Source organism: Macrotis lagotis, chromosome 1, assembly GCF_037893015.1.
Source record: "Macrotis lagotis isolate mMagLag1 chromosome 1, bilby.v1.9.chrom.fasta, whole genome shotgun sequence".
NCBI classification, from domain to species: domain Eukaryota; kingdom Metazoa; phylum Chordata; class Mammalia; order Peramelemorphia; family Peramelidae; genus Macrotis; species Macrotis lagotis.
Window position 1 is genome coordinate 415,582,374 of NC_133658.1, and position 27,894 is coordinate 415,610,267.

Consider the following 27,894-nt stretch of genomic DNA (forward strand, 5'->3'; position numbering starts at 1 on the left):
TCTTTCTGTCAAATCATCTATGATATAATTCATTGCTAATTCCACTTATAATTCTGTGTCATTATTATTCACATAACTCTTTTGTGCTATATTTACCCTTCTGATTTCTTGATTTCTTGATTTGAATATTATGGGTACTTGCTAAACAGTACAAATTCACCCCTGTTCTCTTACCTATCCCTTTTCTGTTAAGGCATAGCCAGAGAATTCAGCCAATTTGTTTGTCAAAGATCCCTTCCAAAGCTAAGATTCTATTATCTAGGATTTCCATTTAAGTTAGGAAGTGGTAGATATGTAAGGTCAAGGACTGAGTAGAGAAATGTATATAGAATCTTGCCTTGGCTTTAGGAATTTTAGATATTTAGTTCTGCATACTCTTTATCTGTGAGTTTGAATCTGAAGGGAGGTACAGAAGTTAGAGGTCAATCTGGAAACAAGCTTTTACTCCCTGTGCTGAGATAAGTGGAAGTATCAGTAACACTAAACAAAAGGCTATAGAAAAGGAAGAGTGAAAATTTTGCCTCGGGAACCAACTCTATCTCTGCTCCTAGACACTTTGCTGGCTAAAGCTGTTCTTATCTCTTTCATGTACACTGTGTATTCCTCACTAGTCAAAATGTAGCCAGAGATTTTATGAGTAAGGCATTTCTTACAGTATATAAAGGAGATACTAATTAGATCTTCTGAGTTGGGGCTGTGAACAGAGTTTGCTTTGGTTGGGTCTTTTATTGTATCTTTGAATAAGACCTGCTGTATCCACAAACCAAAGACAAAAATCAGCATTCTGCTGGGAAGTGGGGACAAGCTCCTCCTGGGCATCCTGGTTAACCCAGGCCCAGAGAGGCTGGTACTGTGGGATATCTGGTATCAGTGTGTACCCCCCATAATACCTCAACACCGTCAACCATCTTCCAACTCCATCAGCTACAAGGACCGGACCGTGTAAGTACAAACTGTGAATATTCACTCAAGGGACTGAAGCTAGTTTATGAAATTTTAAAAGAGGGTTATAAGGTTTAGGTTTTCCTGAAAAATGTAGTAGGAATTGACTTTGAACAGAAGGAGAGTGAGAGTATTCTATCTGAGCTTATAGTTTCTGTTTTGTCTATGTACCTGCCCCCATGACTAACAAATACAATATACATGGGGGAAAAAAAAGGAACAAAGGGAAATATATATATATATATGCATATATGTATATATGCATACATACGTATATGCATATATATGTATTTGCATGTGTGATTATGCATGTTCCCAAGAGATATATGTCAGCATCTATACTATAAGATGCTAGTTTCTGTTAGCCTTACCCTTAACAACTATTCCCAAACAGATAATTTAAGTCTTTACACTTTGCATCATGAGAACTAGAATGAGAGCTAGACTGTTTTCTATGTTAATTATATTTTCAGGGCACTGGATATGTGGATGAGCATTAGAAAAATGAACCCTTTGTTTTGACTTTGATATTTCTAGAGAGCCTCAGTGCTGGTATAGGCTGGCTCCAATCTGTTCCTATGTTTTCCCATTTCTTTACCTATTCATCACACCAACTAGCTGTATAATCTTGAGCAAGCCACTCTCTGATCTTCAGATTTCTTATTTGTAAGATGAAGGAATTGAAGTAAACTGTCTCTACCATTCTGACATTATATGTTGGAAAGACCTTCCAACTTCGGCATTCTATGATCCTATGAATGCATTTGCAGTAAGGCTAATATTGACTGACTTGACTAACAAAATCAATTTAATGTTATATGTGCACTGGATCAAGTTTCAAATATCTGCATTGTAGAGGCAACTAAGTGATATAGTGGATAGACCGGGTGTTGGACTTAGAGTCAGGAAGGCTTGAGTTTACATTCAGCCTCAGACATTTTATTCTGTGACATGGGAAAAAAAACTTAGTTTCCCCCATCCTCAGTTTCTTCATGCTAAGGATATAATAAAAGGTTATCCACCTACCTACCCCCCTATCCAAATAGTTCCTATTTTCAAGTAACTCACAGGTGAATTAATTATATTCAGTTTTTCTTGGTAAAGTATTTTTGATAATATCTTTTGCTTTTTGGAATATCATGTTCCACACTCTCTACTCATTTACACTTATAGTTGCTAAATCTTCTACAATTCTTGACTAGATTTTCCCTTTTCTTTTTTTAAATTTATTTTTATTAAAGATATTATTTGAGTTTTACAATTTCCCCCAATCTTACTTCCCTCCCCCACCCCCCTGATTTTCCCTTTTCTTCCTTTCTTCCTTCCTTTCTTCCTTCCTTTTTCTTTCTTTCTTTCTTTCTCTCTCTTTCTTTCTTTCTTTCCTTTCTTTCTTTCTTTCTTTTTTCTTTCTTTCTTTCTTTTTTCTTTCTTTCTTTCTTCTTTCTCTTCTCTTCTCTTCTTTCTCTCTCTCTCTCTCTCTCTCTCTCTCTCTCTCTCTCTCTCTCTCTCTCTCTCTCTTCCTTCCTTTCTTGCAGATTACAGTATTTTTTCTTTGGCCCGAAAGTTCTAGATTTTGGCTATGACATTCCTAGGAGTTTTATTTGGAGTTTCTTTCAGGTGACCAGTAAATTCCCTCTATTTTCACTTTGCCTTCTGGTTCTAAGAGATCTGAGCAGTTTTCTCTCATGATTACTTGAAATAAGGATCTTGAAAAGAATTTTTTGACTATGGTTTTCAAGTTTCTCAATGATTCTTAAATTATCTTTCCTCTTGTTCTATTATTGTAGGATGAGATATTTTATATTTTCTTTTTTTTAATCTTTTGACTTAATTTCAATGTTTCTTTTCTCATAGAATCATTAATTTCTGTTTGGTACATTCTAATTTTCAGGAAGCCTATTATGTAGGTAATATTTTGTACCTCCTTTGCCAAACTGTTGATTCTCTTTCTCAGTCTCTCTTCCATAGCTTTCAAATTTTTTTCTAATTCTTTCATTTATTCTAATTTCATTCATATACCATTTCAACTTTTTTAAAAAAAGTTTTTGCATCAAATCTTCTACAAGTTATAATTTGTCTTATGGGAAAGTTTTTTTCTTTAAGGATTTAATTTTTAGTGTTTTGGAGTTTTTTTCTCTTTTGAATTTGTGTATTGGGCATCTCTGAATACATAATAGCTCTTCATTTTTTTTTTTTTTTTTTTTTAGAAATTTGCTCTGGGCAACCTGTTGTTCTTGGTCTATCTGGGAATTCTTTTGTAACTGAGTTCTGAGATTCTAGACCATATGACTAACTCTACTACAGTGTTTTTTCTGGGAGCAGAACTAAGTCTAAGATCTGTTTATAGCCAATTGCACTGCAGGTCTGGGTACTGCATCTATACTTCTGCCTGAACTATTCTATTAGCTCTGAATTCTAGGCAAAGAGTTCCTAATATCAATATATCCCTTGGTTCTTGGCTCAGATAAAAATTGATATTTAAATATCAGCTTGATCCTTTCATCTTTCTTAGTCTTACTTTATTTATCTGCCAAATGGGGATGATCATAGGACCCACTTCATAGGTTTGTTTTGAGGACTAAGTGACAACATCTACAAAGTACTTTGCAAGTTTTACAACAGTAATGAAAATGTAAGCTTTTGTGAATTGGAATCTCTTACCTTTCTCTATATATGAGTGAGGTTATTTACTATACTGGTTCAGGATAGAATTTTCAATGATGTTTGTTGGATATGTACAATGTGTAAACCTTAACATAGAAATGAAATGTACAAATTAGATATTTAGACCACGAAAACCATTGACTTCTTGAACACTGTCCTAAACTTGGGCAATCACAATAACTAAATATTAAACTATATATACTATACTATAGCTCCAATTTTATCCCATAAATATAGTCATAGGGATCATGTTTTCCCATCCAAAATTCATGGCACATACTCTTCAAAACAGGTTATCTTTTTTACAAAGCTATGTTACATTTTCTTTTCTTAAAATTAGGGCTCCCCAGAATCTCAGATACATAGGTTTGTTCTGCTTCTGAAAGAATAAACAAAGTTAAAAGCAAAGAAGGAACTAGAGGTTGGATCTTGGTGCAAAATATGACATCACTGAAAGAGAATGGGAATGTATATCTGGGGCAAGAATGCAATAGTCAAAAAGGAGTTTTGGTTAGCTCCACTAGAATAGATTTGTGACTTTAAAGTCTTGCTAAAGGGCAATGAAGTATACTGGAATGAACTCTGACCTTGGAATCAGAAGTCCTAGGTTTGATCTTAACCCTGATATTCTCTCTATATATGTTCCTTGAAAGAATGCAAGTGATTCAGAGAGGAGGCAAAGAGGTATGAAAAGGTAGCAGAGTATTCCCCAGATATCTAGATATGAAAACATGGGAGGATATGATGAGAATTGAGGACAAAGAAAGACCTTTTTAAGGCATAAGACTTTCCTATAGGGGTGGCTAGGTGGTGCAGTGGATAGAGTACTGGCCCTGGAGTCAGGAGTACCTGAGTTCAAATCCGAACTCAGACACTTAATAATTACCTAGCTGTGTGGCCTTAGGCAAGCCACTTAACCCCATTTTGCCTTGCAAAAAAAAACTAAAAAAAAAGACTTTCCTATAGAAGGATGAACTGGACTATTTCTGAAGGTAACAGCTTAAAACCCTACATGGAATGATACTGTGAAAGGATTACCAAGTGAGAGGTCAGTCATTAAAGGTGAATGAAAGAAGAACTAAATGATGATGACTGGTATCTCCCTCTCCGTGAGCTAGCTCTTTATCAATCTGATATAAACTGTAGAAGGGTTTATTGTCTGGGGAGTAGATCTAAAATTATGATAGGGCCCCTCTTTAATTTTTCAGATCTAATAACAACTCTCTTCTCCTGGTGATTCATGTAAAAGAAGCTGCACAAAGGAAGTGAGAGAATTGTTAAGGATTATTAAATTCTTGGGAAAAATTAATCCTAGAGACAAAAATTTAGCACCTGCATGAGGGCAGTCATTATGTAAGTGCTGATAATAAAAAGAAAGTAAAAAAATCCTGCTCTTAAGGAGATTAAAGAGGACTGGGAAAGGCTTCTTTCAAAGATGTGAAGGAAACTAGGAAGCAGAGATGAGGAGGAAGAGTTACAGGCATGAGAGATAGTCAGTGAAAGGCATCAATTGAGGAGATGGTTTGTCATGTAGAAAAAACAGAAAGAAGGAAAGTGTCACTGCACTGTAGAAAAAGACAGCAACAACAATAATAATAGCATTTATTTTTTGTTTGTAGAGTGTACAGAGTGAAATATAAGAAGAGTAGAAAGATCAAAATGGGTCATATTGTGGAGGGCTTTAAAAACAAAACAGGCTTTCTTACTTTGGGCAAGTCACTTATCCCCATTGCCTTAAATAAATAAAGGAAATTTTTAAAAAATCAAATAGGATATTTGATCTTGGAGGTAATAGGGAGATGCTGGAGTTAATTGAGTAGAATAGTGATATAGTCGCTACATTTTAGAAAAATCATTTTGATATCTGAGTTAAGAAAGGATGGAATTGGGAGAAATTTGAGGTTGTAGGTCAATTTTAGAAACTATTCTAATAGCCCAGGTGTGAGGTGAGGAGGACCTGCACAAGGGTGGTGGCACTATCAAAAACATGAAAAGTCAGTATATATGAGACATGCAAAGGCTTTGAACTTGGCTATAGGATAAAGAGGATTCCAGGGTGCCAGGCCATTGCGGTACATTCTGAGCAGAGAAAGAACAGTGCAGAGCCTATAAGTACACATGGAACAGAAAGCTATGTATGCATGTGGTGAGAATAGCATGAGATCCCCTTCCCTAGAAAGGAATGATCTAATTCTCTTTTTTATCCACCTTCATCTACTTCTTACTTTTTTTTTGTCCTTTCCCAAAGGAGAGTAGAATGAAGGGAAAACAAGTCTCAGTGTTTCTCCTTTCCTCTCTGGCTATAAGGATCAGTACCCTTTTAGAATTGTTTCTTCTTTTAGAATGAGAAGAAATGGTCTTTTTAGGTTTTCTTGTTATAGGTAAGGTATGTTATAGGTATGATATCTGTTCAGATCTGTGCTAATTCTCTTTGTATATATGAGCAAAATTGGGAAGGAGTGGAGGAATCATAAATGGGAAACTTAAGTTATTGAAGATTTGTATATTGTATTGAATGTTGTGTGTGTATGTGTGTGTGTGAGTGGGGGGAGGAGGAGTAGAGACAGACAGACAACAACGATGGAGAGATGAGAATCAGAGATACAGAAACACACAAAGAGATACACAGAGTGATGGAGTCAGAATTAAAGAGACAGAGAGTCAAATAAATAGACAATGGAGAGTTAGAGAAACAGAGACAGAATGCAATTTTGGGAATCAGATACTTCTGCCACATGCTTACTTGGTCATTAGACAAGGAATGGAAGGGATGGCAATTTCCCATTTCCCAATAAGGACACATTCTTCACTAGGCTGGAAAAAATCATACCCTAGAAGGTAATGAACTGCTAGGGAACAGCTCACACAAAGGAAAGAGGAGTGAGTTCCTTGGACTTGCTTAGAGTTCAAATGAAGGAGTTATTGACAACCTGTACTTCCTTACTTGACAGTACCAGTTAGTGGTTATACACAAATGCACAAAATGTGCCTAATGAACAGGATGATCCAAAAATTCTAATACAAACAGGGAAATTTGATATCACAGTTATCACTTAGACTTGGTGGAATGCTACTTGTAACAATATGAAAGGGAAAATAGATTTAAAATGATGTTTGATTAGCATTTTATATATTAAGATAGTATAATCATTTAAAGAAAAGACATAACCAGAGAAAGAGAAGAAAATTTGGATAGGGATCAATAAAGATACAAGGAGAGGTTATATGTATACGTATTATCTGAAAAAAATTAGATGAGAAGTTTGGGAAAGCAAGTAAAATTACAAATCTGGCAACTAAGTAAAATACTGTCATGAAAGGGAAATTATATTGCCAAGCTCTCTTCTGTCAAAAGCAGAGAAACTGAAAAAATGTGACTTGTCTTAATGCTAACTTCATCCTCCAAAGGTTCAGGGAGAAACAAAGAAACTGATTCTGACCATCAAGGGGGGGAATTGTTGAGGTAGAAATGATAGAATCTTAGGGATTATGCTCACTGTCAGTACTGATGATAGAAAAGAATAAGAAATCTGGACATTGTGGGTTAGGCACCCTAGATTCTGAAAGGTTAGATTTCCAAGGACTTAGGGAAATTCATAGATTTATGGAGGAAAAAGAGAGTTGCCTAAAGATTAATGTCAGTTTAAAGGGAAGAGAAAGCTAGGTGTTTTAGTGGATAGAAGACTGGGCCTGAAGAAGGATGTTTTGAGTTCAAATCTTGCCTTAGATATTTACTAACTCTGTGACCTTAGACAAGTCACTTAATCTTTTATTTGGCTGTTTCCTCAACTGTAAAATAGGAATAATATCAGCAACTACTTTCCAGGATTATTGTGAGAATGAAGTGAGAAAATATTTGTAAAGAGCTCAGCACAGTGTCTGGCAAAAAGTAAGTTTTGTGCAAATATTGCTATTATTATTAGTGTTACTACTACATTGATTTAGCAAATTGAATTTTTTAAATATTTGTGTAGAAGATGGAAGCAAGAGCAAGTAAATGAGGGTGAATGCAATGTTTTATAAGGCTAGAGTCAGAAGTGTTAAATTTCAGAATAAACTTAAGTTGATGATAAATGCTTAAGGAAAATAGAAAGAGTTGTTTATTGTTGTTGCTGTTATATTGGGAACAGCAGGAAGATCAAAGAAGGGATGGGACTATTCATTATAAATGGGATTATGATTGTGGCTGACCTTGGACAGATGGAGATGTCAACTATTATTTCGCTTCTGTTTTTTTCTTTTTTTCTGTTGTCTTTTCTCTTTCTTTGTATTCCCAGCACTTAGCACACTGTCTGGGACATCCTTAGTAGTTAATAAATGTTTATTGACTGACCAATTTACTAGCTGTGTAATTATCAGCACTCCCTTCAAACTTTTGAACCTCAATTTCCTCATCTATAAAGTGAGGATACTGGACAAGATGATCTATAAAATCCTTTCCAACTCTGAAATTCTGTGTTCTAACATTCCAAGTTAATAGATTCTTTTAACTATTATATTCAATGATCCAAAGTCCCTAAAATGGTTTTATAATATGTTACAGCTATTATTCTGTCTGCTTACTTTGATCTTTAAAAAAGAAAAACTCAAAACACACATGATCTCCCTATCAATCCCTGACTTCCTTTGGTTTAGTATTCTGAAGGGCAATTTTTGCTCTCTAACTTTCCTTTATTCTGAATCTATTTATTGGAGCATAGGAACCTCAAGATAAAGTAAGTAGGAAAACCTGGAGGATGAAGGCTAAATTGCAATCAAACTTCTGCCTTCTCTCCTTCCCAAGTCTAGGTATGAACAAAGATTTTGACACTGAGATTAAAGAGTTCCTCATGAGAAAGAGACAGTTCTGCCTAGAGAATCATTTCCTTATCTCTTGTGGAAGTTTATACTACTTTAAGACATGTCCCTGACTTCCCACACCTCTTTGAATTATCTTGATTTTTTCTTAAAAAAAGTCTTTCTTTGACTACTATTCCCTCTGTCTTCTCTTAATCAGTAAAAAATTTGTTAAGCACCTAGCATGTGCAAAAAGATGGGCTCTGTCCTCACAAGCTAATGATTTTTTTCTCCTATTTTTCTACTTTAATTTTAATACTATTTTCACATTCTCATTACTTAATTGACTCCTCAAGACTATCTGTCCTGGATTATCAGTGACCTCCTTACTTTTAAATTCATCAGACATTTCAGTCTTCATCTTCCCTAAAATCAGAAGTCCAAAAAACTTTTCACCTGGAAGAGACCTTAGAATCAAAGAACAGAATATTTGTAGTAAAAAGGACCTAATCGGATGCCATCTTCTTATTTAAATGGCAGAAATGAGGCCCAGAAATAAGAAGTGACTTGCCCAGGATTACATAGCAAAAAGCAGATCCCGGACTAAATTTTGTATCTTCTGATACCAAAGTCAAGGACATGGCAGTTGTCACTTTTATACACTGCTTCCTTCTTGAAACTGCCTCCTTCCTTGGCTTCTGGTATACTGCAGATCCTTCATTGTCTTCTTCCTCAACCATCTCTTTTATGTGGGCCTCCCCTAGAAGTAGGTTATTGTTTATATGTTCTTGGATATTTCATCTCTTCTCATTATTTTGCTTATTTTTACCTCAGAAATGTCTCTCACATCCCTGTTTTTTTTGTCCCAGCCTATCCCAGAGTTTCAGGTTCATTCATTTTTTTCTTATAAGACTGGTTTTTCAAGCTGTCACACTGAAATACACATTCAATTCAATTCACTGAACACCTGTAGAGGATATTATAGAAGGTCCAGGGAGAAATGTGAATTTTTATTTTATGAGATACAAAGTTTAAATAAGATATGGCCTCTGCCTCCAAAGAGCTCATTGTCTAGTAGGATATTAAAGTGTTAGATGAAATCTAAGAAAGAAAAATCATTAGTAAAGAGTGAGATTAGGGAAGACTTTTTGAAGGAAGTATATATGAACTTTAATGGGTGGGAAGAAGCTCAACATATAAAGGGGTGGTAAGGAAAGGTATTCCAGGCTTGACTTCTCATCTACTTTTTCTCTCAGGTTATTCTACTCTTCTGATCCCTGTACTTTACAGAATAAGGAGGAGAAGCAATGAGATTCAAGTTATTCTTCTCTCTGTTGCTCATCAGCCTCCAAGCAGCTGGGGGCTGTCATGTTTCTCCCCATCGATTAGGAAGAAGTGGTTCTGATTTTGCTTTCCGAGGTAGTCACAGTGCCAAAGATGCCTCTTTCAATTGCAAGATAATAGAAAAAAACACTGACTTTGCATTCACTCTGTATAAGCAGTTGATCTTTCAAGCCTCTGACTTGAATGTTTTCTTTTCCCCTTTGAGTGTCTCCATGATCTTGTCCTTGCTGACTCTTGGGGTCCACTCCACTACCCGCACTCAGATCCTTGTAGGTCTGGGTTTCAATCTCAAGGAAATTCAGGAGGATGCAATCCACAAGTTTTTCCAGAATCTGATTTTCAACCTCAACATACCCAATCCTAACCTTCAACTAAGTATGGGGAGTGCATTGTTTGTTGATGAGAGACTCAGACTGCTGGAAGAGTTCTCACAAAATGTGAAGGCCATGTACACATCAGAAGTTCTCTCCGTTGACTTCCAATATCCTGTCAGGGCTCAGAAGCGTATTAATAGCTACATTTCAGAGCAAACTCAAAAGAAAATTGAAGGTTTAGTTAAAGATGTTGATGCCAATGCTATGATGATTCTAGTGAATTATATCTTCTTTAAAGGTAAGAGCTTTTGGTCTGGGAGTGGTGTGGTAGCTGGGGGAAAGATTAGAGTGTTAATAATCTTAAGATTGCCTAAAATATCTAAACTGCTTTAAATTCATATGCATAGGAATATGCTTTTAATAGTTTCAGATTCACATAAACAAATTTGCTGATCTTACATAATATCCATCCAAATATTTTAGCATCTTATAGTAGAAAGAATACTATAGTTTATATCAAAATACAAAGGTTAGAATTCATGCTCTAATATTTATTAGATCCCTAGCTGTAAGACTTATGACAACTTACTTTACTTCTATAATCCTCAGTCTTCATCATTACAGGAGAATGAATAATACAGTTATCCTGGAGAAAGTTCTTTGTAAAACCTACCTCAGGAGAAAAAAAATCATTGAGCTCTTTTATGCTAAGCTCATGGATAAGTAATGAGATAGTGTTTGTCTTTCATTCTCAAGAAAGACCATGACATCAGGAAGATGATGCCATGACAAACAGATGAATGGGGGGGGGGGGTGCTTTGCTAAGTCACCAGTCTCACTTTCTCCTCTGGAGCCATCTGGGTCCAGTGGCCAGATATGAATCAGGATGACTGGAGATGGCCCTAGATGTGAGGCAATCAGGGTTAAGTGACTTGCCCAAGGTCACACAGCCAGTAAATGTTTGAAACAGGATTTGAACTCCTGTCCTCCTGACCCCAAGGCCAGTGCTCTATCCACTGTACCATCTAGTTACTCCAGGTGATACAATTGGGTAGATATGAGACAAAGACCTAACAAATGCATCATTAATTGATCACTTTGGAGAAGGGTCCCTAATGAAATATCTCAAAAATACCTCTTTGGACCTGCCCTTTGCAATTACCATTCATGTCAACGCAACAGATAACACAAAACATGGAGGTATAGTCAGCATATTGAATGGTAGACTCTGAATCCAAAAGAACTTCAGAAGTTTAGAACAGTGGATTGAATTGAATGAAACTTTTTGTATAGGGATTAGCATAAAGTCCTATACTCAAAATATTATTCCTATAAAAATAGGGTCAAAATGCCCAATTTATCAATACAAAGAAGGGCTGATATGTTCATACAAGAAGTTCTATAGAAAAAAAAACAGGCTATGTGGATTGTAAACTAAGAATGAGTCAACAATGGGATACAACAGTAAAAGAGAGTTAATGCTATCCTAGGCCTCTTTAGGAAAGTGATTATATCCAGAGAAAAAGAAAGGAAGCACATTTGAAGTGCTTTTTGCAGCACTATGGTACATTTTAGGAAAGATTCTATAGGACACAGCCTTAATATTATAAGCTATATGGAAAGATACTGTTTAGAAAATAAAAATAATGTGAGACTGCTTTAACTTAGACTCTCTTCTTCACAGAAGAAATTCTTTTGACTCTTGGTCTTTTACTTTTTTGTTATTTGATCTTTAGCTTCATGGGAGAGACGTTTTGATCCTAAAAGGACAAAAGACGACAACTTCATTGTGTCAGAAAATACAATGGTGAAGGTCCCCATCATGGTCCATGAAGGCATACATAATTACTTCCGGGATAGAAGCCTCTCCTGTGGTGTGCTACAAGTAGCTTATGCATCAAATGAGACAGCCTTGTTTGTTCTTCCTGATCAAGGGCAGATGAAACGTGTAGAAGTTGCCCTAAATCAAAAAGTTATGAAACGGTGGCTCAAGGGACTGAAGAAGAGGTACTGTTTGTATCATTATCAAATCAGCAATTGAAAAATTTTACTTCAATTCATTGTTCATTGAGTATTTATTCTTATGCTGAGATTTGTCACATGGAGGTTCAATCATAAAGTCATGAATGGAAGGAATTTTAGGACATAGAATAAAATAGAAAAGAACTTAGAATGTGAAATTCTAGGCCTCAAACCATAGAATATTAAATCTGTGGGAAACATTAGACCATAAAATTTCAGAGCATTGAATCATGGAGTATTAAAGGTGGATGAGGTCCTAGAGATCATTTAATTTCAAACTTTGGTCTTGTGGGCAGGATATCTGATATTGCCCCTGCAGGAAGAGAAAAAAAATTGCCAAAGCTTATGCTTTTTACCAATGAACCAGACTGAAGAAATAATCATGCTAATTTTTACCATACTTTTTGACAACAAAAAAATTAGAACTTCCAAACTATCTTCATGTTTATGTCTCATTAAGATAAAAAGATAAACTTTGACTTGAAAATCTCAAACTCAGGGAGATAAGATGGGTAGTAGCAAGAGCAAAGAATGAGTATGTATGAAGTGTTACTGGTATTGTCATCATTGTTGGGTTTTTTTAGGGGTTTTTTTTGCAAGGCAAATGGGGTTAAGTGGCTTGCCCACAGCCACACAGCTAGGTAATTATTAAGTGTCTGAGACCAGATTTGAACCCAGGTACTCCTGACTCCAAGGCCGGTGCTTTATCCACTGTGCCACCTAGCCACCCATCATCATTGTTGTTTTTAATTAATAACATATTAGTGAATCTAGTCCAACTCAATTTTGCCACCAAGAGCAAGTTACTTTATTTTTCTTAGTCTCAGTTTCCTTATCTGCAAAATAAGGAAAGAATTACTAATCTTTGCTATCTCAAATAATAATAATTGACATTTAAATAGTACTTTAAAGCTTGCAAAATATTTTATAGTTTATCTCATGAATCTCACAATAATCCCTTAGGTTTTTAATATAGGTTTTATTCTGACATTCAATGGATGAGGAAACAGAGGTCCAGAGGGGTTAAATGAGTTGTTCTTTGCCACAGGTAGTGTCACAGGCAGAATTTGAAACCAGAATTTTCAGTCAAACACATTATCCACTACTACAATCCAGGGAAATTTGTGCTGAGCAAAGGAAATAAAATATAATAAAAGTTTTTTTAAAAAAGTAAGCTAGAGGTGGCTAGGTGGCACAGTGGATAAAGCACCGGCCTTGGAGTCAGGAGTACCTGGGTTCAAATCTGGTCTCAGACACTTAATAATTACCTAGTTGTGTGGCCTTGGGCAAGCCACTTAACCCCATTTGCCTTGCAAAAAAAAAAAAACTAAAAAAAAACTAAAAAAGTAAGCTAATATTATTATCATGTCTTCCATGAGTTTGTCATCAAAGATTTACTAAATGCTTTCTATGTACAGGAGTGATGTTCTTGCTAAGAAATGGAAATAGATAAAAAGACAACAGACTAAAAGAAAAGAAACAGTTTCTGCTCTCAAGGAATTCCCAACTATCCACATACAAATGAAATCAATAAAACAATTTTTAAAAGTATTTCATTTGCCTTAAAATTAGAATCTTCCATTCTTATTATCTTGCTACTAGATGCTAATTCTCAGGAACATAGATTTCAGTACCTATAAACATAAAAGAGCAGACAATGGAGGTGAAAGCTGAAACTTAATTCATAACTTGATGATTGCTCTTCTTTTCTTTTGAGCAATGGACATGAAGCTTTAGGTTTCTTCCTTTCTATACACATAGAGATTGGAAAACTCAATTTATGCAAAACCATCAGATATAAATAAAACGAATTGGAGAAATGGGAGAGAACTGAGGCAATAGAAATGGGAGAGAACTAATCTGGGAAATCTTTATGGAGGATGTGATTCATTGAAAAGTAGGGATGAGAATTTTTAGACACTCGGAAGTGGGGAACACTTTTGTATAAAGATCTTACAAGAATTAAAGAACCACTTTATTGATATAAATAAGCAACAAAAAAATGAATGGACTAGAATGATCATTGACTCAGACTTCACTTGCATTTCAACTCCCTATTCTTTTCAGTTTGATATTCATTTTTCCTCATTGTTGAGAAATTCTTTTCACTGTTTACTTACCTTATGAATAATGAAACCATCAAGGCAAATGATTTTTTTTTCTTTTAACTGTTCTGCTTTTAGTGGAGAAGGAGTTCCAGCAGAAGTTCCTTAAATACTATATGATAATTCCAATTCTTTATTACCATTTTCTTTGTTGGTCTGAAATCTTGTGTCCTTTTAGTCTCTTGTGTTCCTTTTCTTCTTTCTAGCTTTTGGCATTTTTGAATATGCCTTTCTTTTTTTTCTTTTAAATTTTATTTATTTAAAGCAATGAGGTTAAGTGATTTGCCCTGGGTCACACAACTAGGTAATTATTAAGTGTCTGAGGTTGGATTTGAACTCAGGTCCTCCTTTTCAGATGGAAGATTGTGAGTCAGTTTCCAAGTAGTTCTCATTATCTAGATTTTGTTTAGGTATTTTTGAATGCTTGAATGAGTATGGTAATTCACAGAGTAAATCCTGAATGGGATACTCTTGCTTTTGCTTCCATATATATTTTTCTGTTGTGTCCTAACTCTCACTCTGATCTTCAAGAATACTCTAATAGCTTCTTTGTACATGTAGGATCTATTACATATGTCAATAGTCCCTTATGAGTATAAATTTCCATGAATTGATAATATTTTTCAAAGTACCACATTCATATGTTCATTGTGTTGAGCCATAATGCTAATATTAATCAGAGAGGATTAATTTCATTGACCAAATGGGTGGATAAATTTTAACAATACAAATTAGAAACAATAATAATTGTGCCACAACAATTATAAAATTATCAGCAGGACAAGAGAGAACACAATAACTATATAGATGGTCATTCAAAAGCACTTGTTGTTCATTAAGGTATTAAAATTCTAGTGATAGTGTTGAAACAAATACATAAGCAGTAGTTTAAGAAATTCCTCTTAAGAAAAATTGAGCAGAACCAGAAAAATCAGTGTATGCTGAACAAGAGAAAAGCCCAAAAAACAAAAAGAAAGAAAAAGAAAAGAAAAGAAATTGTTCCTGATAAGATTGCCATTTTATAATACCAAAGGGTATCTTTGTGGAGAATAGACTTAGTCTACCAGTAAGGGATCCCTTTTACTTCCTCTTTCTTTCAGAAAAGATCTGGAGCTAAATTATTCTTCGGCTCTGCTTATGTTCTCCCTAGGGGGTGGTTTACTGTACAATTTCTTTTACTCAGTCAGAACCCTCCCCGCCCCATGCTACTTTTATCATTGGAAATTTAATCAGTCACAACATTTTGAAAATTAGCTTTTTTTAGTTAAGGGTGCTGAGTCAAGATGGTCCCCTCTCTATTTCATGTATTTTGCAACAGCTAGAAATAACAGAAATAGCAATACCTCAAAGCTCCAAGATGGGAAAATTTCTAACTTTTAGGCAATATTTTACTTTCTCTTAAAATAAATTTTGCATTCTTTCAGCTAATTTCTGATTTCTCTATGTTTAAGTCAAAACAAAAGAATAGGAAATAGACAAGAAAAAAGTTAACAAGGTATATTGATGTGCCTATAACTACACAGTCTTGAGAAGAGGATGCTGGAGAACTAGAATTCTTTACAGGTACCTTCAGTCCTTGAAGAAAGTGAGTACAACTGGTAGCTTCATTAGGAACAGTTTTCAGTTCCTGCTTGCTATGGTCTATGGAGCTACTTTGATCATTACCTTTTAAGTGACAGCTCAGTTCTTTCAGTTTTGTTTTGTTTTGTTTTGTTTTGTTTTTTGCTTGTTAACACCTTTGTTATTGTTAGGTATTCTTTCCAGTTCAGCTTATGGACTCTTGCCTAGGACTGGCAGCACTTCATTCCTAATGTGGCTGCTGGTTAGCTCATTCACTTCCTATTCCTCCCTTTAATTTACCCAGTGTGTTTGTTTGTGTGTGTGTGTGTGTGTGGAATCTCTTGAGCATAATACAAATCCATCTTCCCATTTAGAGATTTCAATTTTTGACATTGTGCTCAGGACTGAGAATGCTTATCCCTTTGAACTACATGTATCCCAGGATTTAACTTAATTTCCAAGACTTTCCATGTCCTTCATTCCCGTGGGTAACAGCTACCACCAAAATTTTATCTCCATTCATGACCTCTCTTCTGAACTCTAAACCTTGTTTCAATTGCCTTTAGAATTTGTCCACTTGGATGTCCTACCTTTACCTTCAACTCAACATGACCAAAACTGAATGTATTGTTTTCCACTATCCCTACCCTTTAGTAGTTCTGTTTTTCACTTTTCCATCTGTATTACCATGTTGCTCAATCTTTCATTATTGCAACCTTGTAATCATCATCATCATCTTTGATTTATCCCTTTTCTTTACTCTCATACTCATTGGATCTAGCTCTGTCATAGTCTTAGATTCATCTCCTCCTTTCTGTTACTGTTTCAATATCTCTGATTTGACCCTCATTACAGCCTACTCAGACTATTATAATACTATTTTCCAGATCATTTCACTTCTATTCTTTTCCCTCTCTAATCTATTCATCATACTATTTCCTGTCTAATCTTTCTCACACATAGATCACTTATTTAAAAATCTTCATTGGTTCTCTGTTGCTTACAAAGTAAAGCAAACTACTTTGACACCTATCCCTGGTCTCATAGAAAATGATACCACTTTTTTTCCCAATAATATCTCATATCACTCCATTCTACACATATTGCATCACATTCAAACTAGATAACTCTCTATCTTCCTTCACTCCCAGAGAAACATTTTACACTCATTTCTTGTGGCTTTTCTTGGTTTATTCCCTAGTGCCCAGAATATCCTTTCTCCTTGTTCAACTATTGAATACTTAACAATACTGTAAAGCTCGGTTCTTTTGCCATCTTTTACAGAAAGTCTTTTCAGAAGTCACTGATTTATATTAACCTTCAAGATTTATCTTCATAAAATGTTTCAAATATGCACATTAGGAGTTAAAATTGTCTTTGTTGTTGCCTCAAGACTATAAATTCCTTGAGGATAGGGACTCTATCCCAGTGTTCAGCACAATATTTTGCTACCTCAGCTACTTAATAAATTTTGGAGGGAAAAGGAGAAGGTAGTATTTCTATTCTACTCATTGATTAATTTTAACTTGTTTTGTCTGACTAAAATACCCTTTTCTAACTATGTTCTAATCAAGAGTCACATTTGGGCGACTAGGTGGCGTAGTGGATAAAGCACTGGCCCTGGAGTTAGGAGTACCTGGGTTCAAATCTGGTCTCAGACACTTAATAATTACCTAGCTGTGTGGCCTTGGGCAAGCCACTTAACCCCATTTGCCTTGCAAAAAACTTTTAAAAAAAGAGTCACATTCTATCAAGTATCAGGGATGTATGTTAAGTTTAATTGTTCTCTTTAAATTAGGTCCTTTTCCAGCTGGCCAATTTTGCTTTTTAAAGTATTCTTCTCCTCATTTGCCTTTTGTTTTGCTTTTTCCATTAGACCTAAACTGGTTTTTAACATATTATTTTCTTCAGTATATTTTTTGTATTTCTTTCACCAAGCTGCTTATTTGGTTTTCATGATTTTTCTGCATCACTCTCATTTCTCCTCCCAATTTTTCCTCCACTTCCCTTAATTACTTTTCAAAGTCTTTTTTGAGCTCAGCCATAGTCTGAGCCCATTTTCTATTTCCCTTGGAGATTTTGGATATGGAAGCTTCAATTTTGTCATCATCTGAGTATGCGTTTTGACCTTCCATGGGACCAAAATAATTTTCTATGATCATAATCTTCTTTTTTCTGTTGTTTACTCATTTCCTCAGCCCAAGACTAATTAACAGCATTTCCAAGGCTTTGGGTTTTTTTTTTTTTTTGAGACACCCCACTGAGACCTTTATTCCTCCAAGGACTTATGCTCTCTTGCCTGTGCTTTGATATGTAGATGACCACAGCACTTCCCTCTGCCCTGGAGCTGTGAGAAGGGTCCCTGCTATCTTAGTATGAAAGGCCAAACTGCAACCTAGATCTGAGTGTGGGCCAGAATCCTGCCCCAAGGAGAGCAGAGAGATTTCTACTGTCTTTCCTGACCCCCTTATGTCTGTGGGCTGTGCTCTGGAGGTGCAGGCTTCTTTCTGATTCTTGCTGCAGGTTCTGAGGCTGGTGCTCCTCACTCCATACTCATTCTGGTGCAGCAGAGTTCTCTCACTGCCTCTTCAAACTGTTCCAGGTGATCCCTGGGCTGGGCTGAGCTGTACTGCAACCAGAGCTTTTTTTCCAGCTCCCGTTCCTGGTGAAACACACCTTTCCCGTGGAACTTCTTTTTTTTTTAGGTTTTTGCAAGGCAAATGGGGTTAAGTGGCTTGCCTGAGGCCACACAGCTAGGTAATTATTAAGTGTCTGAGACAGGATTTGAACCCAGGTACTCCTGACTCCAAGCCTGGTGCTTTATCCACTATGCCACCTAGCCACTCCTCCCATGGAACTTCTAAATTATCTTAGACTGGGAAAATGTATCACATAGTCTTTCTGTGGGTTCTGCCCCCTCTAAATTTTGACTTGAGTCATAATTTGACACCTTTTTCAGTTTTTTTGGGAAAGGAGTTTCTGGAAAATGTTGCCTTCACTGCCATCTTGGCTCCACCCCTAATCATTACCTTTCTACCCAAACCCTTACCTCTGTCTAAATTTTCTAATTTGTGGAAAGCACTACCATCTTCCAAGTCAAACAAGCTTTCAATTTATGTTTCATTTTTAGCTCCTTACTCTTTCTTACACCCTTTCCTCTATATATTTGAGCTATTACAATAAGATGATGGTGGGTCTTCAGTCAAATCTCTCCCCATTCCAGTCCATCCTCTATCCAGCTGTCCAATTTTTCTTCCTAAAGCACAAGTCTGACTATGTATACATGCCCCACTCCCCTTTCATTGAATCAGTTCAATGGATATCCAATTAGGATATCCTAATCAATAGGATATCCTAATCAATATCCTAATGCCTCAAGGATAATATAAAATCCTTGGCTTACATCTTAAAGTCTTTATTAACCTCACTCTTTTGTACTTTTCTAGTCTTATTACACCATCTTCCCATATCCTCAACATCAATTACACTATGATTCAGTGACACTGGCTCCCTTGTTGTTCCTTGCACATGATGTCTCATCTCCCAACTCTGATGATTTTCACTGGCTGTCCCCTTTGTTTTGATATCTCTCCCTCCTCATTGTGACCTTCTAATTTCCTTGGTTTCCCTCAGGTCTTAACTAAAGTCCCACTTTATAAAAGAAAGCTTTCACAGTCCTCCTTAATCTTAGTGCCTTCCCTCTGAAAAGATCTCCAATTTGCTACATGTATATTTAAATATATATATAATATCTTTCTATTATAATTACATTAATATCAAAATTAATATAACATTATAGTAGGGAATCTATGTCTAGATCTATAGTTTTACATAGTTATTTGGATATTGTCTCTTTCCTTAGATTGAGAGTAGGAAATGTCTTTTGCCCTTTTTTGTCTTACCAATGCTTAGAAAACATCTGGCATATAGAAAGCACTTAATAAATGCTTCGTGACTTGACTTATTTTTAGTTTTAGCATTCTATGTCCCAAAGACCCTCTAGATCTCAGGTTCTGTGAGTCTTGAAATCAATACCATGAAGTTGAACATTTAGAAGGAGTTAACCTCATTATGGAATTACTTTGAAAATAAAAGGAGTATCCAGTTGTGAGTTCAATGAGAAGTAGAGAGCAGAGGTAGAGGCAACAGTCAAAATAGATGAGTCTTGGAAAACATGATTCCTGGAATATAGTTTATACAGGAGATTTTTGGTGCGAAGATAGTTGTAGCAGTCAAGTCCTATACAGAGGGATTTATGAATGATTTCTGAGTGAAATAAGGCACTCAGGACCGTAATCTCATTCATTAACAAATGGCTACATTGATCAACAAATATCAAGATTGAACTAGAAGCTTAAAAACTTAGGTTCTAAACTTTGATATGACATTAGTTGGTGGCACCAACCTTGGACAAATTATTTAAACCCTCTCTACCTCAGTGTTTGCACCCATTGAAGTGATAGAGTTTAATGAGACCACTAAGATTCTGGTTTTTCAATTTTATGCATAAATATATATAAATGTATGATTTCTCTCTTCCCAGAGCTATGGAATTACGTATTCCAAAATTGTCCCTTTCTGGCAAGTATGAGCTACAGAAGATACTTCCTGCCCTGAAGATTATGAATGTCTTCTCTAAAGAGTCTGATGTCTCTGGCATCATTGATCTAGCTGTGAAACCTAACCATGTGACCCCTCTGATCTCTCAAGTATGTTTGCAATTGTTAAGAATTCTATAATTGTGACATAGTGCTCTTTTTTACACCCGAGACTAAGAGCAGGTTAAGCAATTATTTCAGGCATAGTATCTAAAAGATAATGATGAAGAAAAATTTGTGATAACAAAAAAATTCTAACATGATCATAGGCTTCATTGAAAGGAAATCAAGATGCCTTGGATTGAGGCAAAGATTCTGAATATGATTACATAAAACTGGGAGGGGGAACTAACATGTTAGATGATAGTCATAATGCAAAAGGTTCTTAGAAGGTTAGAACAATAAATGTCACATAATGACACTTAATAGGAATAAATGGAAAGTTAAATGAGAAGGAAATATGGTGGATGTGGAAAAGACACAGGAGCTTTAGTGGAATTTTACCTTAATATGAGTTAATAGTGCAACATGATTGTCAAAAAAAAAGTCAAAATAACCCAAGGCTACAATAAATGTGACATAAAGAGAATAAGACATGACCACCTTGCTGTATTCTACCCTGGGAAGACCATATATAAAATATTTGTTCATTTCTGGTTGACATATTTTATCCATTGGACAATCAAAAAAACTGGAAAAAATCCAAGTGACAGGAATCAGAATGATGAGGGAATTAAAGATCAATTTCATATAAGTTGAAGAAAAATATCTAGTTTGAGGAAGAGGAGGCATAATGAGATATGAAAATTCTGCTCATTGTTTGATGGGCTATCAGGCATATCAAACTTAGTCTGTTTTGTCCCAATAGGAAGAACTGGAAACAATGCAAGGAGGTAGAAATAATAACAATAATAAAAAACACAATAATAAAAGCAACACATATGTAATACTTTAAGGTTTGCAAAACATTGGGCTATCTCACTGAACCTTAATAACCTTGTGAGTTAAGAGTTATCCCCATTTCCAGGTGAGAAAACTGCTAGTAAGTATCTGAGATCAAATTTGAACTCATCTTCCTGATGCTAAGTCTAACACTCTTAAAGCACAGTTCAGATAAAAATTAGAGTTGCTCAAAAGCTGAAGGGATATTAAGTAAATCATCACTATAAATCTTTGAACAGTGGCTAGATAGCTATTTTGTTTGTTATTTTGTAGAGGGGGTTGCTATTTAATTATGTGCTGAATTAAGTGACTTGAAAATTCATACAGCTGAGACTGAATTTGTATGGAATGCATGTATTCAATGACCAGAATGTCAGAAAATTCTGCTTTCTACTACTTTTATCTGTGGTGATAGTCAGTTGCCTCTCACAGAGTGAATATTCAAAACTTCTGGTGGACAATAACATATAAGGGGCATAATTTTTAATTATTGACCTGTTTCAGTTTTACTTAGATTATTCCCTGATCATGTAAATCAGCCAACATCTCCTCTGCTTTGGTTCTATTATTTCAAAAACTATATGGTCACTTTTACTTTTAATTGTTGGAAAGGCACATGCAGGTAAATTGTGACAATGAAGGTTATGGTCACCTGTACATTCTCTGTAGGTAAAATTCCAACTACTCCTCAATCTGCAAATTTCGATAATTATGCTAAGACATCCTCTAGGTCCTTGAGTAAGGTAATTAGAGCACTAAATTCCAAGTCAGATTTAATTTTATATCCTAGTTTTGTCATTTATTTTATGATCTCAAGAAATTGTCCCTCTCTGAACTTCAGTTTCCTCTACTATAAAATGATTAATTATACTAAATGAAATTAGATAAGGTCCAGAGAAGGAAAAATTATTTTTTTAATTATATTTTTAATTTATTTTAGGTAACAGAGTTAAGTGACTTGCCTAAGGTCACACAGATAGGCAATTATTAAGCATCTGAGGTTGGATTTGAACTCAGGAAGACTCCAGGGCTGGTGTTCTATCCACTGCACCACCTAGCTGTCCCCTAGAAAAATGTTTTTTTAAAAACATTTACAAAATTCAATTTTCTCTCCCTCTTACTGTCTATTTCATTGAAAACAAAAACAAAAAGTAAATTCCTCATAAAACATTCATAATAAAGCAAAAAAAATACTCCTCCCTCATTGACTGTGATTATTCACATGTATTATATCTGAATATATACATATATATGGACATGCATATATACACATATAATGTCAGTGGCATCAGGATATATTTTTCAATGAATATAGGACTGTTAGGAAGACACGGTGATTTGAAGGGGAAAATGAACTCTGCTTTGGACATTCATTTCACTGATTCACATGCACATATACATACATACATACATGTATACATATACTGGCATGCATACACATATTTCTGTATCCTGAAGTCATGCCTCTGTTTCAGGAGGTGGATAGTATGCTTTATCACTGGTCTTCTGGAATTATGAATGTCATTATATTTTCAGGGTTCTTATAGCTTTCAGGGTTATTTGCTTTTACATTTTTGTTATTATATTCATAATTGTTCTGGTTGAATTCATTTCATTCTCCATTAGTTTTTTCAATCCTTCAAAACTTCATTTTTGTAATATTGCCATAATTTTTTCTTTTTCTTCTCATTTCTCTTTGTATCAGTTTACATAAGTTTTGCCATGTATCTTTGAAATAATATTTCTTTATTTCCTATACATTAGATGAATAATACATTCATACACCACAATTTTCAGTGTCACATATTGAATTGCTAACAAAACTGGAACTAAGATCCAGGACTCCTTAGCACTTATTTGTTTTTCTATTACAATAAATTAGAAAGACTTGATTTCTTCCCTGATCCCCATATTCAGACTTTAGTTTAGTGTCTATTTATTTGTATAAAGAATCAAAGAGCTTCAGAGTTGAAAAGGACCTCAGAGGCTATCTAGACTTCCACTAAAAAAAGGATACTGGAGGCAAGCCTTAGTTCTCACAAAAGGTCATTGTCCTCAGAGCATAAAATCAACAAACAAACTATTGTGCAAGGACAAATCTGATTAAGCATGGAAAGAGAATACCAGCTACCAGGTAAGTTTTTTTTTTCATACCCATAAATTCATGAAACCATCTATTAAGGTAGGAAGAGATTTTCATTAATTTATTTGATATTAATTAAGCATTTACTATGCTAAATTTTAGGTACAAAGACAGATAATGAAATCATGTTCCCTATCTGGATATTCTATTGAGGTGGGAAAGAAGGAATATGACACAGATATAAGATCAAATAATTTCCTGGGGCAGGTAGGACATTAACAAGAAGAGGGATCAGGAGAGAGCTTCTCTAAGAGATGATACCTGAAATAAGATTTTCAGGAATCTAGGGAATCTACCAGGTGGAATTGAAGAAGGAGTGAATTCCAAGCATCAGGAACAATATAGGCAAAGGGGAGGGGGTAGCAAGAAGGACATTTAGTTGTGATTTTGAAGTAAATGAAGAATAACAATACAAAATAAGTTTGCCAAGCTTCCTGACTGGAACCAGATAGTGAAGAGACTTAGATGCCAATCTGAAAAGACTTTATTTTATCCTACAAGGAATCTGGATCCATTGGAGATTTTTGAGCAGGGGAATGGCATAGGAACATATTTTTAGTGAAAAAAAAGTCCTCTGAATCATTAAATTCCAACACACTCACTTTATACTGCAACCCCAGAGAGATTAAGACCCAGACTTGCACAGGGTCATAGAGCCAATAATTAGTTGATGTATATTATTTAAATTATTTTAGGTAACAGAGTTAAGTGACTTGCCTAAGGTCACATAGATAGGCAATTATTAAGCATCTGAGGTTGGATTTGAACTCAGGAAGACTCCAGGGCTGGTGTTCTATCCACTGCACCACCTAGCTGCCCCCTAGAAAAATGTTTTTTTAAAAACATTTACAAAATTCAATTTTCTCTCCCTCTTACTGTCTATTTCATTGAAAACAAAAACAAAAAGTAAATTCCTCATAAAACATTCAAGACCCTTTAACTTCAAGACCCAAACTGTCCCACCATAGCCTGCCTCCCCTTGAATGTTAGAATATTGACTTGTCAGCTGTGGGGAGAATCAACCAGAAAGGAGAGAGACTGGATTCAGGGAGACAAAAATAGGAAATATTACATTAGTCCAGGTGAGAGGTGATGAGGGCCTGAAGTAGAGTGTGACCAAGTGAGTGGAGAAGAGGGGTTGACACTGTGAAGGTAGAATTGAAAAGACTTGACTGTGCATTAACTTTGGGGGAAGAAGGAAATGGAAATCAACTATTATTCTATGAATCTTAGTGGCTTATAGGATGATAAACTTTTCAATTGTTATAGTACAGTTAGAAAGAGAGGATGACTTGAGGGAAAGATAAACTCTGAGTTTGAGATCAAAGAATCATAGATTTAGAGCTAGAAGGGGCTTCAGAGGCCATCTAATCCATTCTCTTCATTTTTAAGAGAGCACCAAGGCCAGGAAACTGGCCCCAAATTATCCATAGTATTAGAAGTAAGATTTGAACTTAGATCTTCTAGCTCTTTGAAGCTCAGGCCTTCAATGCTCTTCTCCACTATTCTACAGTTTTGATGGGACATTCCTTTGGAAAGTTTCAACAGGTAGCTGATGATGAGGGACTAGAATTTAGGAGATATAATAAATATAGAGATGTAGATATGGGAAGGACAGCTAAAGTGCTGACTTGGAATCAGGAAGATTCACCTTCTTGAATTCAAATTCAACCTCAGACATTTGCTAGCTATGTGACTCTGGGCAAGTCACTTAACCCTGTTTGCCTCACTTCTCATCTACAAAATGGGCTGGAGCAGAAAATAGCAAACCAGTTCAGTATATTTTCCAAGAAAACCCCATATGTAGACACAGAAAGTCAGACACAGCTGAAAACTAACTGAACAATAGATATGGTAATCATTTGCAGAGAGATGATAGTTGAACTCATAAATTTTAATGATAACAAGAGTAGAAAGGGTGGAAAAGAGGCCAGGTTATTCCTGGGATAAATCTACACATGGAGAGATGAACATTGAAGTTGATCCCCAAAAGGAGACTTGGAAACAGCTAAATAGGTAGGGGGGAAAAAAACCAAAGGATAGTAGTGTCACAAGAACCAAAAGAACAGAAATTTTCTAAAAGTGGGATCAAGTGTGTCAAATGGTGCCTAGAGGACAGAAAGGAAAACTGAGAAGAGATCTTGGAATTTGGTAATTAAGAGATCTTGGTCAACTTAGAGAAAGCAGTTCCAATTGAGTGATGAGACTAGAAGTCAAAATGAGAAATTGAGAGAGAAATAAAAAGCTTAAAATGCATAGGTTTCCATAGCCATGAGCTCCATGCACATTGTAATTAGCGAATTTGGGTTGAAATGAAGCAAAACAGTAGAGTTTCTCTTTCTTTTCAAAACTGTTAATAAGAATTCACATTTTTATCATGATTTATTATCTCTATCAGTCTTCTCAATAACCCTCTGAGTGAGGCTATGTTTCCATTATTATCTCCATTTTACAGATTTAGTAACTGATACTTGCCCAAAGTCATGTAGCACTGACCTTAGCACTGACCTTAGCACTGACCTTGGCATCAGGAGGACAGGAGTTTGAATCCAACCTCAGACATTTACTAGCTGTGTGACCTTGGGGAAATCACTAACCTTGATTGCTTCCTAACGAGGACCCTCTCCAATTGCCCTGCTTCCTATCCGGCCACTAGACTCACATGGCTCCAGAGGAGAAAGTGAGACTGGTGATTTAGCATAGCACTCCCTCACTCAAATCCAATTCATGTGCTTGACCTCCCTGATTCATGGGCCTTTTTTTTAGGTTTTTGCAAGACAATGGGGTTAAGTGACTTGCCCAAGGCCACATAGCTAGGTAATTATTGTCTGAGGCCGGATTTGAACTCAGGTACTCCTGACTCCAGGGCTGGTGCTATCCACTGTGCCACCTAGCTGCCCCCATTTCATGGTTTTCATCAAGAATGAAAGAGAATCATGATTATTAGCTGGTAAAGGACAGATCTAGATTTCAGGATTAGATTCCTATGTCTAGTGAAATCTCCTATACCAGGCTGTCCTTTCTTTTGACTTAACTGTTTATTAAAAAAAAGAAGAAAAATTCTTGATCTTTACTATTCTTTGATGAGTTTTCCATCATCTCCTGACATTTTCTCTTCTTTTGGAGGTTCTATTGTTTCCTTTTTTCGCAGTGCCATTTTATGTGTTTCTCCTTGCAGATTGTCCACCAGACTGCATTTGAGATGGACGAATCAGGCCCACAAACTGTTATGAATACCAAGAGCCATGTCAAGGTCCGGATGTCAACTGCTCGACATCACATGATGGAATTCAACAGGCCTTTTCTGGTTATGATCCTTGCTCAACCTAACCACAGCATCCTTTTTCTGGGCAAAGTGGTGAACCCTAGGGAAGCAGAAGGGCTATCTGCTTCCTCTCTATCTTAAACTTTTCCTCTAGAATTCAAAGGCAGCCACCTATATACACCTACCTCCTGCAGGAGGAGGCAGCAAGGGAGCTCAAGGGCGGACCATTGTGCAGCTTGCTATGAATAAAGAGCAATGTGCAAATGCAAAGTAATGGCGAAAGTTTGTTTTTCTAAGACTTTATCAATTTCTTTTAATCATTTGGGCAGTCTTTCTCAGCAACATAGTCAAATCACAGATCTCATTTCTACATGGAATTTAAGACCCATGAAGCACTTCCTCATAACAACCCCATGAGGTAGGTGTTGCACAAATTATTATTTTCATCATCCAGATGAATGAAGAAAGTCTAAATCAGAGAAGTGCAAGGAACTTGCCAGAGGTGACAGCCAAGATTCCTACAGATCTTTTGATTGAACTTTGATGCTTCCATTATATCCCATTACATCTCTGATGGTTGCAGTTCATAGTTTCACAGACTATAAAATCTGGAAAGAATATTAGGGAGATTCTAGTGAAATCTACTCATTTAATAGATGAGGAAACTGAAGTTCAGAGGGGAAATGTGATTTGTCCAAGGTTATATAATAAAACAGGGATAAATTTTAAGTCATTCTATACCTGCTATTTCTCTATCATTTAATCACTAACAGCCCCTTAAAGATAGAAATAAACACTAAAGTGGAAACAGAAAATTATAGAGAAAAAGCATATATATGGAAGATGATCTAATAGCTTACTTTACACTTTGCAAAAATTATCTGGTTTGATTTCTATAACAACCACTTGACTAGGTAGATTAAGCAGGGATGATGTTACACATTTTACAGATGAGATAACTGAGGTTGTGACTGAAGAGGACAAATTTAGTAAGTGGTAGTGTTAGGATTAGAACTCCAAGGCTTTGATTCCAAAATATTACATTCTACTTAATGCAGTCTATTGTAGTAAGAAACTACTAATATTAAAAAAAAACCTATTTTCAAAGTAGAGATTATATCATCTTCATTTCATCATCCCTTCAATACATAACACAAGATCTTGTACATAGTAAGTACAATTTTTTAAGTTGAATAACCTATGACACCTGGAATCACCT

At 35.7% G+C, this 27,894-nt stretch overlaps 1 protein-coding gene across 2 annotated transcripts; it reads left to right on the plus strand.

Moving 5' to 3' along the window:
* Positions 1-665: 665 nt before the first annotated feature.
* On the plus strand, positions 666-26,945 carry LOC141506324 (plasma serine protease inhibitor-like). 2 transcript variants are annotated; one of them, XM_074213004.1, is made up of 6 exons: positions 666-942; positions 7,407-7,495; positions 9,639-10,338; positions 11,777-12,047; positions 20,271-20,436; positions 26,589-26,945. In XM_074213004.1, the coding sequence occupies exons 3-6, from the start codon at positions 9,690-9,692 to the stop codon at positions 26,814-26,816; spliced, it is 1,314 nt and encodes a 437-aa protein (XP_074069105.1). In that variant the 5' UTR covers positions 666-942; positions 7,407-7,495; positions 9,639-9,689; the 3' UTR covers positions 26,817-26,945. The 2 variants fall into 2 exon arrangements, with proteins under 2 accessions (XP_074069105.1, XP_074069104.1); XM_074213003.1 differs by lacking the exon at positions 7,407-7,495.
* Positions 26,946-27,894: the final 949 nt, after the last annotated feature.

Excerpts from the sequence above, each read along its gene's own strand:
- LOC141506324 (XM_074213004.1), top strand. The coding sequence starts at position 9,690 with ATGAGATTCAAGTTATTCTTCTCTCTGTTGCTCATCAGCCTCCAAGCA. Across the intron at positions 10,339-11,776 it reads GAATTATATCTTCTTTAAAG|CTTCATGGGAGAGACGTTTT; the intron begins GTAAGAGCTTTT and ends TTTGATCTTTAG. Across the intron at positions 12,048-20,270 it reads CTCAAGGGACTGAAGAAGAG|AGCTATGGAATTACGTATTC; the intron begins GTACTGTTTGTA and ends CTCTCTTCCCAG.